This window comes from Cyprinodon tularosa, unplaced genomic scaffold, assembly GCF_016077235.1.
Source record: "Cyprinodon tularosa strain WSP-4 unplaced genomic scaffold, ASM1607723v1 ctg87, whole genome shotgun sequence".
In the NCBI taxonomy this organism is placed as follows: domain Eukaryota; kingdom Metazoa; phylum Chordata; class Actinopteri; order Cyprinodontiformes; family Cyprinodontidae; genus Cyprinodon; species Cyprinodon tularosa.
The window spans coordinates 2,445,374-2,462,518 of NW_024039640.1; the positions used below are offsets into that span (position 1 = coordinate 2,445,374).

Below are 17,145 nucleotides of genomic sequence, written 5' to 3' on the forward strand. Positions count from 1 at the left end.
TGTTTTTCTATATATATTTGAATTCTTAGGTTTTTCTTGGTTGCCCTCTGTTGCCTTCTTGTGTTGGTCTCCTTTTCACTAGCTCCCTTCTAGAATACTCTGTTCACACCTGCTCCCAATCAGCTCATTAGTCCTGCCTCTGTTCAGTCCCATATATATTTTATCTGTGCAGTTCCTCAGTGCTGGTTCCTAGTATATTCCTGGCTCCTTGTGGGAGTTTTCCCCCATGAAGTTGATTCGGTTTTTGTTTCAATGTATTTTGTTCTTTGGTTTTTGGATTTTTGCCTGAGTTATTCAATTAAATCCAAAGAACTCATCTCTGCCTCCTCGCCTCTGCATTTGGGTCCTCAAAACTTCAACCAAACCCTGACAAAAACAAATAAAATGTAGGAGGTAAACACCACACAGCCCTCTGCCTACTCACCGAACTGATGCAGGCATCAACAGAGGCAAGGATACAAGTACACCAGGATTTTTAATTTAAAATATTTTTATGTCTTCAGATATGTTTGTCAAAAGTCAAAGAAACGAAGTTTGAGATCAGAGTTTAGTAGATTCTGCTATTTGTTGATGCTGTTTGTTTGCAAGATGGAAAAAACCAGGGCCTGGAGAGAAAACCCTGAAGCATGGTTCAACAGATACAGTATTGTTTCCAGTTTTCAGAAAAGCCCGTCCAGGGACCCAGACCAGTTTATTGAGAGGTGGTGCAAGACGCAGGTCAAAAGTTAAAGGTTGCGTCAATTTGTCTCAGGTTACTTTCTGGTGATGGAATCTGGCAGATGGGAACAACCTTCCTTTCTTTTAATACTATTGTTTCTGCTAACATCCAAACTCTCCCATAGATTCAACACAGTTTAAAAAAAAATCCAAACTAAGCAAGAAAATATTGAGTTGATCTTCCATAAATGGATAGACACAATATTATTAAATTTAAATAATCCCTAATTTCTCTTTAGTTAGATTTTTTGCTGGCTTTCTTCATATTGTTGTTTTTGTTTAACTATGTATTCGTTGAAGAAATTGGTGACATCTACTTGTTCTGTAAGCAGTTAGATCCAACATATATTAAGCAATATCAAATATATATTGTGATTTTGAGAATATAGATGCTCCTATACTATTTTATTTATTTTTTAACAGTGTCCTGTCTGGCAATAAGAATAATTGTCTTGATGCCAAAAAGAGCCCAAGAGATTTTATTTTCACAAGTGGAGCAGTACGGCTATCACCATAGTGTTCCGCTTGTTTTATGCATATATATTGCTTTATTCCAATTATGCAGGGAGTTTTACAGATTATATGAACACAAAAAGAGCAGGAAAGGAAAAACAGGAGAAAAGATGAAAGAAAGAGGAGATGAAAGGGAGATAATGATAAAACATTTTCAGTCTGCTTCATCACCTGCAAAGGTATGTAAAAAGAACAGCAAAACCAACGGACATGGTACGAGACATACAATAAAGTAACACCTAGATATGATTGCTGACATGTATTCTGAGTTACCTGAAGATAAGAATATGGGCTTTCTGTATGGAAGTGAATCTCTAGGTTCCTGGAACCAAGCACCTGTAGTTGTTTGTGAAAGTGCACTTGTGCACGTAAAGTTTATATTAAGAAAAAATGCTCAATAGTGGTTGTGAAGAGCCGAAGAGGTTACATAAAGTTACAGCAGTGGCAGGAATCTACTTTTCTGCTCAGTCTGGAAAAGCAGAAAAATTGCCCATTTACCCTGAGATCCCAACCTCCTGGAAAGCTGTACGGTAAGTGTAAACTGTGGCTTCACTGAAAGTCTATTTTTCATCTTATTTTCATTTGTAAAGTGTGCTATAAAATCCATATTTTTGGAAATTTTTCACAACACAATTTGGAAAGTATTAAAAAAAATCGTTCATGTATCAAACCTCTGCCTTCTTATAATGACAGGTGTGGTTTGGACTTTAAAGAAGATCTGGATTTCTTGCTGAAAGGGATTTCAGAGTTTGACATCCAGTGTGGATCAATTGCCTCTGCAGCTCTGGTCCATGGTCCCCTAGCTTTTCCCATCTGTACCACGGATAAGGGAGAGGCGTTCCTTGCAGGATCCTACTTTGGGCTGGGACGCGTCATTTTGGTGACACATGAGGGCTTCTTACAACACGAGGTGCGGTTTATAGTTTACCCATTTTTTCCCACACTTTTATAATAAAATGTAAACTTTCAATATTTAGAATGTGATTTAACTTTTTTCCATAGACACCTCAGTTAAAAAACAAAACAAAAAGTGTGTTTTTTTTCTCTCTGTATAATCAACTTCTACCTGCATTTATAGAAGCTGGCATCATTTTGGAAGAATGCATTCCATTGGTTGGACCAAGGCAGGGACGGAGTTGTTGGATTTGAGCAGGGCATCCAGACTTTACCCAACTTGGGGTTAAAGTGTGAGACCACAGAGTTCAGACAGGATCTTAGCGTGTTTGTGTGTCCACCATACAGTAGCGTAGATTCTGAGACGATCCAAAAGTTTGTGGCAGAGGGAGGAGGACTGGTGATTGGGGGACATGTCTGGAACTGGGCTGCAACAAACACTGGGAAAAACCCCATGAAGGATTTCTCAGGTATGTTATTGCACCATACAGTAAATTAGTTGATGTATCATTTATAAAAATCTATGACACATTTTAAATTTTGCAGAGAACTAGGCGTAGGTTCAGGTTCCGCAAGCCTTTTTGTATGGCTTTTTGTATGATAACTTGCAAAGAAATGCAAAGTATAGCGTAGGAAACCACCAGCTGACTGAAATATCTGCCTGTCCAAAGATTATACATCAGTAAATGAAACATTTACTGTAAAAATATCAACCTGACTTTATGAAAAACAGAATGACCATCCACCAACATACAATATGTAACCAATAAAAACAAGAAACATATTTTCCATAATTTAAAATCACATCTTTATCAAAAAGAAGACTAAGTTAACATTTCATTCTGTATATTTTCTTTCTCCAGGAAACAAGATCCTGAACAAAACGGGCTTGAGCTTGTTGAAAGAAACCATAACATCAGGCGTCTACAAAGCTCCTGATCCAAGCCAGGTCAACAACTTCCAGTTCCGTCATCTTCTGCATCGCTTTGCTGAATATGTTCTGGAAGGCGCAGAACTCAGCAAGCAAGATGAAGAGCATCTTAAGAGGCTGGGAGGAGATTGTGCCTCCTTCCTAAGGATGAAGGCTTATGACAGTTTCTGCTACGTAGAGATTATGTCGCTCCTGACTGACATCCTGAAGAAAGGGGGAATACCCAAGGTGGGTTACAATATATTTATTTAGCTTTAGAATTACCAATTATTTACTTGATGAGTTTTGGTAAAACATCTTTTAGTATAAGACTTTGTTTTTTTCCAAATCACAACCAAAAAATATATTTTGGACAGCTGTGAAGCAGAAAAGGAAAAACATTCAATATAAATACAAAACAGGTGACTGTCACTCAAATTAGTTTAATTTTTTTTCACACCTTTATTAACTAGATTTTGGTTAGATTTTTTAAAAGGATATTTTTACATTGATCATATGCATATATCCTTTATTACCAGCTTTATTTCCCTTTTAGCACAGACACCTCTAACAGAGTGTGTATGCAGATAGACTGAAGGAAATTATAGTTTATAGATAATGAAGTCTGTAATAAGCCTTTAAACAAACTTCCTGAAACAAACCTTTTAAAATCTAGAAAAAATAGTGAGACCTAAGCAACGGCAGATGAAAAAGGAAATGGACATTCTGGTCTTGTTGTCTCAGTTGGCACATTTATCGCTGGTTGCCTGGATGATTGTGCAACAGAAGGAGCCTAAGTAAACCAAGATGAAGGTGCATCTGAACAAGTCAACTGAGGGTCAATATTACAATGTTAATAAAAAGCAACACGCTGATGAGTAACTATTGTACCTTAGTAACAGCAACTGGAATTAAAGAGGAGACTGAAGACTTTTAATTGTATAAGCTGAATCTGATGCACCACACATAGAATCAGCTGCACATCAGCTGCATAAACTGCCAAGGAAGAGCTGGAGCTGCAGCAGCAGATCTTTGCTTTTACATCCGGGAAAATAATTAATAATTAGCTAAATACCCTAACTTTGATTTTTAATGTTTGATGAAAGTAGTAAAAAAACAAAAACAAAACTATAGCCTTATAACTGAGCATGACATAATTTGTATGGGTGGAGCATTTTATCATACAATGACGCTATGCTACGGGGTGCCAAATGTAAAAATTTCCAAAAATATTACCAAAATAATGGCTAAATGTGCATTACTGCCTCTTAGTGGGTTTGGGTTGTGATTATGTCTCAGTCAAATGTGTTTAAGGTTGCTTTATGGTGATTGTTGTAGCCAAACATGAAAATGCAGCCGGTCATCTCACAAATTCAATGTGCCATCTAAACTTTGCTCTCCAATAATGCTGAGATTTCATTACGATGAAAGGTAAAGGTAGTTGCTTGACTTCTTTAAATACAGCACAAGATCTATCAAAAACAATCTATGAATCACTCTGTATTTCATTTTAACTGACACGTTACAGTCAGAAAATTAATGAGTGAGTGTGGGTAAAGTTTCTGCATCTGCATTTTTTAAAGTTAGGTTTTAACCTGTGAGCCAAAAATTTGGCCAGAAGGAGGCACTATGGTGTAATAAAAGACAATGGAGAGAGTCTATGCACATGTGAACCTATTTTAAGGGTAAGACATTAGTAAAGTAGACACAATATATGTTCAGAGGTGATTATAATTCCAGGGAAAAGCACCATTATGTTTGCATGCTCTGGAGGAGAGCTTCTATGTTGCCCAGAGAAGGCAGCACAAATAAAAGCTGTTTGGTGCATGCTTTACAACATGTGCTAAAATTTGCCAAATTAGAATAGAGCCAAGTTGTGCAGAAAATAATCAAAGCCTTCTAGCATCAAAATACATTATGGTTGTAGAATTACTGAAGACATAAGGAAAAATGACTTTTTTTTAAGTATTCCAATGCAGAGATTTAAAAAAATATATTAAATAGGAAAAAAACAAATGCATTATCTCCCTAATTTTTTTTTTCTGTTTTTTAGTTTACTCCCTGCACCACCACCACCATACACACACAACCAAACTTGTGTCACTGTTTTTGAGGGACCATTCCTTTGACTTCCATTAATTAACCATGACCCTTACCGTAACCATTTCCTATTCATACCTAACCCTAACCCCTGACTAAACTTAATTCACACCTTAGACCTAATCGTGACTCATGACCCAGAAACAGCAATTCTCCATGTGTGGTCAAGGCATTTGGCCCCACATAAGCAGTCAGTCCCGACAACATGCCATTTTACCTGAAAATGGGCCCCACAATGTATTATAAGCAAGAGCATAAACAATATCACCCCAAAACGTTTTATTTTTAATCATAAATTTAGCATTTTTATAAAACAAAGATTAAATGATGATTTCTATTGTTTTTTTCACCTTTGCCTTTCAATTGAAAACAAAATTGTAGACAGTTATTTTTCTTTCTTACATTGTTAGACCTATCAAAAATATAAAATGCCAAATAGGCCACAGGACAATATTTGCTTCATTGTTTAGTCCGGTTAATGGATCCAGTAGTTATTGTCAGGGTAAAATTTACTTTCTAGCTATTGATCAATACAATGACAACCGATATGATAACCTCTTTGTATAATGTAAAACTTTCTATCAGTCTAACCAAAAAAGTTAAAAAACAATCCACTGGACTTTTTTTCCAAGTTTGAAGACGTTTCGTTTCCCATCCAGGAAGCTTTTTCAATTCAAAATGTCAGAAATAGCGTTGAGTTCGAGGTTTTATAGATTGGACCAAAACAAAGCCTTGTTTTGGCTTAAAAAACATGCAAATTGAACCTGACGAATGGATCCGCCCCTTAGGAATGGGGAATTGTTGGGTTCTTTGTTTCAGTCCAGCCTAGACTCTGCTCAGCTCTGCTTTAGTCAAAGGTTGTAAATTAAAGTAAAACATTAGCAGCTGGGTTTGATCTCATGACTTCTCTGTCATAATGAGGCATACAGTATATAACATAATTTATGTCCATCTGTTTTTTTGTGTACTTGGAAAAAACACCTGCTTTGCCCACTGATGGTGGTCAGAGGGCCCAGCGTAGCTGTGGTTACAGCGTAGATTCCACCATCAGTGAGTAAAACGTTGCTTGACTGAATGTAGTGTAAACCACTTTGGAGTCCCCAAACTCAAACATTTGTATAAACTATCTTCCAGGTGAGTGAGAAGATCTCAGTGAAGAGTCCCAAAGACCACATGCTCCTCAGCCTGGCATCAGATGTCTACGAGGCTTCTCTAAACAAGGAGGAGCTTCTGCCACAGATCATCAAGGTCGATCCAGTACCTGTGGTCAAGAACCAAAGCATCAAGATCCAGGCCCAAACAGGAGGTTAGGTCACACCTTTAACTATCAGACAGTTTTCTAAGTATCAGCTTCCAAATGTCTCTTCTATCTGTGTGACAGAAAATGAGGAGTGGATCAGTACAGGCCTGTACCTCTCTCCTGGCATGAAGACAAAGATTATCTTACCGCCAAAGCTTGTTAACACTGGATGGAAGGTAAAGAAAAAAAATTAAAACTGTTCTCGACATGTTCTTGAATGTAACAAAGAAAAGTATTTAATTGGCACATTTTGAACCTAAAGGCACTTAATCAATTAAACCTAATCTACTTTACTTCTGAAAAAGAAAATCAAACTTTAATGAGCAGCACCACCCTGCACAGGTTTGAACAGATTTGTAACTGATCTGTTTCATCTAAAGATCCAGATAGGCTGTCAAAGTGATGAGCTGTATAAAGAGGAGTTATGGAGAGCGCCGTATGTGATCAAGAGGTTCCCCGTTACAACAGAGAGGATGCAGGTGTGTAACATGTGGGGGGGACTCATCTACCTGCTGGCGCCACGTGACGTAAAGGTGGAGGAGGAAATCGTGGTTGAGGAGGCAGTATCTGCTCCTTATTACAAGTCTGGTGAGTGTGTCGCCATCTGCACCTGTACCACAAAGGGATGTTTTAATAAGCTAATGCATTTAATGGGCTTTAAGCAAATGCATTGGAGTATTAGTTCATTCGAATAGAAGTTATTGAAGACCCAAAGAGCTGCCCACATTATCTCTTATGTCTTCACTTTTTATATCCCATCAAAGGTTTGTTTGTCTTCCTTTTTCTCCATTTCATATTAGGGATAGGAGTCTTCATGCACTTGGCCAATGGGTCCGATATAATGATAGGAAAGGCAGCTTTTAAGTGTATTGAGTTTCTAGAATCGGTTAAATGGCTCAAATCTTTAACCAATTGACCCTGTTACTGAGTAAATAATCTTAAGACACCTTAAAGGAATAGTACACCCAAAACATGATTAGCCTTCATTTTCTACTCACCCCCATGCTGAACAACAGTCTGGAGTACTTTTTTGATATCTCAAATGCATCTGGAGATCTGGGAGGCTTCTTGCTGTCTGCTGACATTCAAATAATGGAGGTCCATGGCGCCCGAGGCAGAAAGGTCCATAAAAGTCCACAAAAAACATTTCAATATTCCTCCATACTGCTCGTCCAATGTATTCCAAGTGTCCTGAGTGGGTAGCATCCAGAATTTACTCGAAACGATGTCATTTAGAATGTTTTTAGAGCATAAGCAGTAGTGTATAGGATTTCTTGAAACGGCGTTCACGGCGCTACGGAAACCGCGGCAGACCAGACCAGACGAAAGTGCGCATTCAGCTCAGCAAAGAACTCATGCTCTTCCTCAACACTGAAGTCCTCAGACATTTTTCTTTCATTGTTTCTTTCTTTGCACAGGTAAACAGCACATTTCTTCTTCTACGCTTGCATTATTGGCAGAGCAGACGCTGAATGCGCACTTTCATCTGGCTTTGTCTGCCGGCTTCCGTAGCGTCGTGAGCGCGCATGTGCGCGCTTTCAGGAAATCCTATACACTACTGTTTATGCTCTAAAAACATTCTAAATGACTTTGTTTCGAGTAAATTCTGGATGCTACCCACTCAGGACACTTGGAATACATTGGACGAGCAGTATGAAGGAATATTGACACGTTTTTTGTGGACTTTTATGGACCTTTCTCCCTCAGGCACCATAGACCTCTATTATTTGAATGTCAGCAGACAGCAAGAAGCCTCCCAGATCTCCAGATGCATTTGAGATATCAAAAAAGAACTCCAGAGTGTTGTTCAGCATAGGGGTGAGTAGAAAATGAAGGCTAATCATGTTTTGGGTGTACTATTCCTTTAAGTGTGCTAGAAATCTTGAGCCAGAATTAATTGTTAAATATTATTGAGATGACTAACATACATCATAATATGATTGTTCATGTCTTTCTCTGAGTTGATTGGGATTATTAGCATTACCTGAACTCACGGTTGCTTTCCAAATGCCAACTCCTACATATAAACCATATGCTTACCATGCAAAAAAACAAACAAACAAAGAAAACAGACCAAAGGAAAGAAACTCTGGTATTCAAAGCATTAAAGTTGCAAATAGCATTAAGCATTGAAATAGAAGTTCAAACATAACAACATGCACATTTAAAATGTAATAAAAGGGGAATATATGGGGAATTTTCTTTATTTCAAAATTGATCTAAGGAGTAGACTCAAATATACTTAATTACTTGATTACTCTGAATACACAACTGGGATACTGTCACATGATTTTTCGATGTTAGTTGATAATTCAGGTTACACCTGATCGAAAAGCTAAATCGTTGTTTTATGTGAACTTTCTGAGCTGCTGGATCTCAATAATGTAGCTGACATTTTGACTTATAGGGGATTCATTTGTTTTGCTGATGGAAATTAAATGGAAGAAACATTTTTTGATACAGTAGAGCAGGCCAAGGACCCCCAAACTGATGGCGGGATGGAGCAGGGACCCCCAAATTATATAAACTACATGAAATTGTGTTATATCAAACTGGTCCTATAGTCACTCTATTACAGATGGAGTCATGTAACGAAAGTAATTTCTCCCTGGGATTATGAAAGTATTTCTGATTCTGTTCCTGGTTGATGGGACAGGTGTTGTAAATGAAACGGTGCCCAGCTTGAAAGAGCTCCTGTGTGTCGCTGAATGTGTGCATTGATGACTGAAAGACATCTTCCGCCTCCATTTATCTCTTTACTACAGTGTGTTGAATTCATGTTAATGTGGATTTAAAGACATTTCAATAAGTGGAAAAAATTGCAGTGAAAAAAAAAAAATACTCCAATCAACCAAAACTTTCGCGACACCCATGCAGTACCTCTGTGGACCCCCTAGGGGTCGCGGACCCCCTGTTGAAGACTTCCACAGTAAAGAATATTTTTACACTACTGGATATAGGTGGGGCTAGTTGGTTTAATGGTGTACATAGATATATAATAACAACCTATATCTCCATCTATGGGCTATGTCTGCTTATCGTTACAGGATTGTGAGATTGTTAATCTCCATTAGTCATTTATTTAGATATCAATAAACAGAGTAATATCTTGAATAATGAAAGAGAAAAGGGCCCAAACAGGAATTTGACCCAATTACCTTTTCAATGTTGTTAACTATTTTTCCACTGCACAGATAAATATATATATATTTTATGAACCTTATATTTATAAAGATCTTGTTATGCACAGTTTTTTTCAAAAGCAGGCTATAAAACACAACAAATAGATGCTGAAACAGCAGTTTTTCAGTTTGCAAAAGGAGCTTTATTTCATGCTGATTGTTTTATTTAAATATCAATATTATGCCTTTATTTTTCATTAAAATACAACATATTTTTAAAGATGTTTCCAAGACAACATCCTTCATGTGGTTACTTCAGGTGTGACAAAAGAAGCAGATTGGTCCTCTCTGCGCAAAGCTCCGGCCCCCTGGGCAGAGATGGAGTTTGACAACATCATCCTCACTGTACCGTCGCACATCGTTCGAGACCTGGAGAGCCCTCTGGAGGTGGGGAAAATCTGGAATGACATCATGAAGGGTGTTGCAGATCTGGCTGTCATTCCACAAAAATTCATCCGCAAAGAGCGCATTGTGGCTGATGTGCAAATTTCTGTGGGTAAGAATGCTTTTCTATTAAATTCTTTCTTTTAAAAATAATAGGAAACACTGTAAAACATAACATAATGTATGTTTGTAATAAAAAAAAAAAGTAAATGGCACAAAATGAATATAAATAGGCTTTACTAAAAGACTCGTCAAGACAGTAAGTAAGAAAGTAGTGCTGCAGTATTAATTCAGCTATTGGACCAGCAGGAACATAATCAAAAGTAGTTTTTTGGAACGCTCAACAACTAAAAGATGATAGGATATCTGGTATACTCTGTATAACGGACTGCTGCCAGTCTCTACATTGACATGCCAAACAACACATATAAAATACAATCATTGCAAATTAAAGATAAAACAGACAAAATGAAGGCATGATTAAGTGCTGAACTGCTGGATGGAGACCCTCTCTGTTAGAGAAATACTAAGAACGCTGCATATTTCCTAAACCACTGAAATTTTTTGATGTCTTCTTCTTCTTTCAGGTTACATGCATGCAGGTTATCCTGTCATGATGCACTCAAATGTAGCAAAAAGGACCCTCGACGCAGAGTATATCAAGACCAATGGTCTGTGGGGAGAACTTCATGAACTGGGACACAACCAACAGAGAAGCTGCTGGGAGTTCCCCCCCAACACCACAGAGGCAACATGTAACCTGTGGCCGCTGTATATTAATGAGGAAGTGCTAGGAGTCAGCAGGGCAAAGGTGGGTGTTTTTATTGATTATTTTAAAATGTTTCTTCATACAAGACCACCAAACTTCCAGCCAGGGGCGGCGCTAGATGGGGGGCAAGGGGTGGCCATAACCAACCTTAGCCAATCATTGGCCACCCCTGTGGCTAGGGGTGTAAATCACATCCATCATGGCGATTCGATTCAGTATCGATTTCCTGACCCAACGATTCGATTATTTTCGATACTCAAGAATACACCACGATACGATTCGATTCGATTAATCGATTAAATTTTTTTTAAATTATGATTATTTTTTTTACACTAAACAAAGTTTCAAGTTTAAAATAAATCAATAAAAGCTGTAATATCGTTATGTATTTTTTTTTTTAGAAACAACAGCAAATAACAGAAGTACAAAAGTTGCATCAAAAAATACTGCAAAAATACTGCACAAAATCAGTGCAATTAGTGCAATGCAATACCTCGGCTCCAGAGTGTGGACGTCCCCGCCCCCTTGAGTAACGCTCCGTTGCTCCTCTCCCAAATTGTAGCTGACCGCAAACAGTGCCGCAGACAGGAGGCCGGCTTGTTTTGTTTTTATGACCGAAATTGCGGAAAACAACTCCTGAAGTTTGACCCGCTAGAAGAGCGAGGTGTGCAAGAACGCTGAGACCCTTTTTTTCACCTGGATCTCTGCTCTTTTTGGCCCTCATGTCCCTCCGTCGTCGGACTAAACTCGCCCCCACTTCCTCGCCGCCTCGGCCGTATCTAGACCCACAGCGTGTAGCACAGACCACGCTTCAATATTGAGCATTATTTAAAAATGTCTGTGTCAAGCTTACTGCAACACACTGCTGTAAGAGTATAACCAGGAAGCGAGGTAGGAGGGCAAAATAGGTTTAGCGCCACCGCAGCACGGGAGGGAGAATTACGCCCAGGAGCAAATGGATAAAAATAGACCGGAGGAAAAAAACAAACATGAATCGATTATCTTGCGGACGTGTCGATGCATCGGATCGTCGGCTGTTGGGTCGATACAAAACGATTATTATTTACACCCCTGCCTGTGGCCACCCCTAACATTTTTCCCCCTAATACAGATGGTGGCAACAGCAATACTCTCAAGTTGAATATTTAAAACATTTTATTTTTTCATATATTAACATTTATTTGGCAACAAAAACACTGTGGTAAATTATGCACATCAATATACTGACTTTAAAGATGATAAGTGCAGAATTCATGCTCTTTTCAGAACTAGATTTTGTGTTATATGGGGTAAATAGAAAATTATTTGTCTCTGCAAGTCATATAGGAGTATTCAGTGAGATCATAGATAACTATTTTAATAAAAAAGTATTAAATAATCAATTTATGTAGACATTAGTACTTGTAAATGTACATTTGTTTGCAGAATGATTATTGATAAAAGTAACAAATGACAAAGTAGCTAAAGATGTTCCCCCCAGAACTCAAACCTGAAAGAAATGTATCCACTATACCCTTTATCTAGGAAGATGTTTAAATATATGTGTCTATTTTTTAGCAAAGGCTTTAGGAAAGGATATTTTGTCTTTATTTAGAAAATATGGATGTTGTGCTCATTTATTTTCCTTTTTGAATAGTGTAGATTGACCCTGAGGTTCTGGAACCTATCAACTTTCGGCCACCCTTTAGTGTACATTGGTTATTGCCTGGCTACCCTTGTAAAAAAAATTTTGGCTGTGCCCCTGCTTCCAGCCCTGTTATCTTTTTAGCAGACCTGGATGCCTCTGTAACAACTACCATAGTGTTTTTTTTGTAGGGTTTTGCTGGATTGTTTATAAACATTTTATTTAATTGTGATGAAATTTTACATAAAATTCAAACAACAGAGTTTCCAACCCCTGCCTGTCTTTCATCAAGACTGTAGCTGATCGGGACTGTCCTGTGTGTGAAAGTCATATCTGCTAGTTTTATTGTCTGATGTTCAAATTGCAATGAGCCTTAATTAAAAATATTCACAAATATATCTTCTGGAGGAATAATGGGGAGCTGATTCAAACTGTAGCTCTGAGTATCACTGTCACAGATGCGTCTTCATATCTAGATAAAATAAAAATGTTAACTCAGACTAGCGTCTGAATTACTTGCAGGGTTTCTGCATATAAATGTGAACAGTCTTATGTACAACTGTGCCTTTCTTAGTTAATAATCACACACAGTAATACTGTTTATAATTACTATGCAAGCACTAAACACACTATTGAAAATAAAAGTAAATAAAAGCAAACCAAAGGGGTTTTAAGAGTTTGTTCAAAAGTCTGAGGAAAGTACAAGTTTTAAGGCTTGATGCATTCAAGGTGTCCTTTAAAACTGCAGCAGATAAATGTGAATAACTCTGATGCAGAGATATTAAATGCAAACAAAAGGGTGAAGTTTCACAGTGAAAATTGAGTCAGGGATGCATTAAACCAGAGGTCTTCAACAGGGGGTCCGCAACTCCTAGAGGGTCCGCGGAGGTACTGCATGGGGGTTGCGAAAGTTTCGGTTGGTTAGACTTTTTATATAGACTTTTTCCACTAATTGCATTGAATTGAATTCAACAGACTGTAGTAAACAGATAAATGGAGGCAGAGGATGTCTTTCAGTCATCAATGCACACATTCAGCGACACACAGGAGCTCTTTCAATCTGGGCACAGTTTCATTCACAACACCTGTCCCATCAACCAGGAATCAGAATCAGAAATAGTTTAATAATACAAGGAAAGTAAGAAATTACTTTCCTTGCATTACTCCAACTGTAATAGAGTGACTATAGGACCAGTTTGATATAACACAAATTCATACAATATATATAATTCGGGGGTCCTTGCTCCATCTCGCCATCAGTTTGGGGGTCCTTGGCCTGGAAAACGTTGAAGACCCCTGCATTAAACTATATTGACGCTGGAAGGAAAGGATTATTTTAGGTGGCACAGGATATCCGGTTCCGAGGCGGGCCAGCTAGAATAAACGAAAAGGTTAGAACACTCATAAAAAGGTTGCTTCCATAGGGCAATGATGTAGCTTAGAGCTAAAAATGGTAGCCGGTCCAATGGTACAGCTTAACTTTTCAAACAAATGGGAAAAATAGGAATTAAGGAGACTGTAACGCACAACATGGATTGTCAGTCAGGCTCAGTGAGCATTCAGTTCAGAATGCTCTGAACTCTGACTTAAAAACTGTCAGCAGTTGAATCAGAATGCTTCTTTCAGATAAAACACAAACAAAATGTAAAATATATATTCTATCCATCTCTTGCCAAAGCATGAGATATGGTTTAGAGAATGGTGGGGAAGGGGGTTTGGTTTCATTCGTGGTCCGACTTACTTCGGTTACTTCCGTTCTACGGACACTTCAGGCGCCCAGTCCGTTCGTCCAACAGGTGCTGTAGCTCTCGAAGATATTTGAGGTATTCTGATGCAAACAACAGAAGGAAACTTTGCAGGGCTTAATTTTGTCACTTATAGCAGCCTTAGAGTGGGGATTCTTTTAAGTTGGGGGGTAGATTGTGTCAGCGGCTCAGACAGCGGCTGCACTGCTCCAACAGCAGCCGAATCAGTGGGTCAAGGTCCAGTGGTTTCACAGTTCAAGACAGAGGCAGAACCGGTGGGGCACGGGACAATGGCCTTATGTGGCTCCTTGGCAGAACAGCAATTGGGATCAGCTGCTTCTTGGGTAAACCAGAACTGGAGAGTTTTCTCATCTGCTTTAGCAGCAAATTCACAAATCTGGTTTGAAATGCAGGAAAAACTTTCATCTCTTCAGAATCATAGGAGCAAGTCTGATTCAGCCAGCGAAGAGAAGAGTCTTGGTTTTTTTCATGGTGACAGCCAATTTATCCTTTAGATGGTGGCAGTTAATGGTACACACTTAATTTGATCTGCAATAGTGCATACTTAATGCGTTTCAGTTTAACTGCCTTTTTATTCGGCCTTCTGATACAAATTTTAATGATTAAACCTTTTTTTTCATTATCCTGGGAATCATTAATTGAATGTCAAAGAAACAAATGTTTCCAAACGAGGTTCCTTCATCAGTTTTAAAATGCCAGAAATGAAAAATAATTACCCATAGGGCGATACATCGATGGAAAGAAAAATCTCCCTATTTTTAGCAACCCAAGGTTGACAAGCATGGTCCAGATACAGGGTTTTGCAACAGAAAGGCTGTATGTATTTGATATAAAACAGAAATTTCAATCACATTCATCACTTCTGTCAATCTTCTTTATACAGGCTAATGACGTGACACCAGAGTATAGAGAAAAATGCATCAGAGAATACGTTGAAGGGGGCAGAAAGTTCAGTGACTGGTACACATGGACTGCTCTGGAAACTTACATGGAGGTGAGCGGATGGAAATAATATGTGACTTTAAGATCATAAAATACCATTTTTAATATGCAAGATACTGTACAGTGCATTTACATTATGGTACATTACCAGGATGTAATGCAAATGCTTAAAATAACAGGACTTTGTATCTATGTAAACATGATTTTTTCTTTTTTTCATACTGCAGCTCCAGGACAAATTTGGCTGGGACACCTTTAAAAAGGTGTTTGCAATTTACCATGAAATGAAGACCTACCCCAGAGACAACGAGGGAAAGATTAACCTGTATGCTGAGACTTTCTCCAGAGCTGTTAAAATGAACCTGACTGGATTCTTCAAAGCCTGGGGATGGCCCATTAAACAGGACACCGAGAAGAAACTGTCTGACCTTCCTCTCTGGACCGATCACCCCATGGCCCAGTATGCCTAGAAATCCCAATCAGAGCTGGTTTAAAATAACAGATCCACTTTCTTTTAATATGGTTAGTATACTGCGGGCATTATTTAGGCATATCCAAATGAAGAAATGTAATAAATCCTGTTTCAGTTATATTAGATTGTATTTCTGATATCAAATATATCTTTGAGAAAATGAAAACCTTACTTAACGGGACAGTTAAAGAATAAGACACATTTTAAGAACTATGCTGAGTACGCAAGGAAGCACAGTAAAACATCTATTCAACCTCAAGATTGTACCAGTACTGTTAAAACACAATGATTGCTTCATGAAGGTTCAGAAATGTAGCTCTGGTATTTCTCCTTTGCTATGGGATTTTTTTTTCAGGGGGACATGAAATACAATAAATATGAGCTCCAATTAAATATCTCTGCTAGTCAGTTTTTTTGTCATCTTTTCTAAAGTTTAACGAATATTAGCTAGTGTTAAGAGGGCACTAGAAACATTTTGTCATTCTTATTGCTGCCGTTGACTGTGAACATAAATTGTTAAAGATATTTTAAGGATCTAAATTTTACAATTGAATTTCAATTATGAGTAGAAACAACTAATATGTCAAAACTGTGATGAATATATTTTTTATAAATTTAATTCAGTTTATTTATATAGCGCCAAATCAATACATGTCACCTCAGGGCACTTTAGAGACAGTTCAACCAGCTCATACAGTCAAATTGATTCAAAGTTTTCTTTCTAAGGAAAACCAACTGATTGCGTCGACTGATTGACTCGACAACAATCGCCCACACTGTCAGGATTAGTGGATTCTTTTTGAGGACCCAAAGGCAAAGATGAAGAGGCAGAGAGATGTTTTGCTAAATTTTATGAAAGAGCCATAATCCACAACCAATTAACAAGAAACTCAAAAACTAGGGGGGAATAAACCTAAGGAATAAAGATAATCCAGCGAATTGTAACTGCAGATGAGAATTGTATATGTCAAATGCAGCAATGAATGGATTGGATAATAGATTGGGAGCAGGGTTGGACAGAAGGATCTAGAAGGAAGCTAAGGGAAAGGAGAGTGGCAGCAGTGAGCAAACGATACAACAGTGCTCAAATGAAACCAGAAAAATACTAGAATCACACAAAATGGAAATGAAACCAATGGCCTACAAATAAAAGAATAAAATTAATCACAGTGCAAATAAAAAACAAAAGAAGTAAACTTAAACAAAACCAAAAGATCCAAAAAGGGCAGAATCATGCTAGACACCAAGCATGCATGTAGCTACAGTGGAGAGGAAAAATCCATTTTAACAGGAAGGTGCCTCCAGCAGATCTAGGCTTGGTGTGAGCGGCCATCTGCCGAGGCTGACTGGGGTTCAAGGAGACAGATGCAGACATTAAGCTTATTATCCAGTTTATTAATTTTCATGTTCAATAGGTCTATATAAGTACCTTATAGAAGACAGACCTACCGTAACACCTAACCAGTCTTGTGACATGTTGGACCATCCCCTAACGACCACAGGGAGAACTAGATCTCTTCAGGGAGATCTTTTACAGATAGAAACATATATGTGCTATTGGCTCTACAGTTT

General features: G+C 38.1%; 1 protein-coding gene across 1 annotated transcript; it reads left to right on the forward strand.

Moving 5' to 3' along the window:
- The first annotated feature begins 1,620 nt into the window (after nt 1-1,620).
- LOC119775429 (TRPM8 channel-associated factor homolog) lies at nt 1,621-15,969 on the forward strand. The gene is made up of 11 exons (XM_038273409.1): nt 1,621-1,760; nt 1,924-2,140; nt 2,309-2,594; nt 2,988-3,283; nt 6,269-6,440; nt 6,516-6,610; nt 6,815-7,022; nt 9,876-10,112; nt 10,588-10,811; nt 15,043-15,153; nt 15,329-15,969. Exons 1-11 carry the CDS (start codon nt 1,621-1,623, stop codon nt 15,569-15,571), a joined length of 2,229 nt encoding a protein of 742 aa, XP_038129337.1. The 3' UTR covers nt 15,572-15,969.
- The last annotated feature ends 1,176 nt before the right edge of the window (nt 15,970-17,145 follow it).

Coding starts and splice junctions, on each gene's coding strand:
- LOC119775429 (XM_038273409.1), top strand. CDS start 1,621: ATGCTCAATAGTGGTTGTGAAGAGCCGAAGAGGTTACATAAAGTTACA. Junction 7,023..9,875: donor TGCTCCTTATTACAAGTCTG/GTGAGTGTGTCG, acceptor TGGTTACTTCAG/GTGTGACAAAAGAAGCAGAT. Junction 10,812..15,042: donor TAGGAGTCAGCAGGGCAAAG/GTGGGTGTTTTT, acceptor TTCTTTATACAG/GCTAATGACGTGACACCAGA.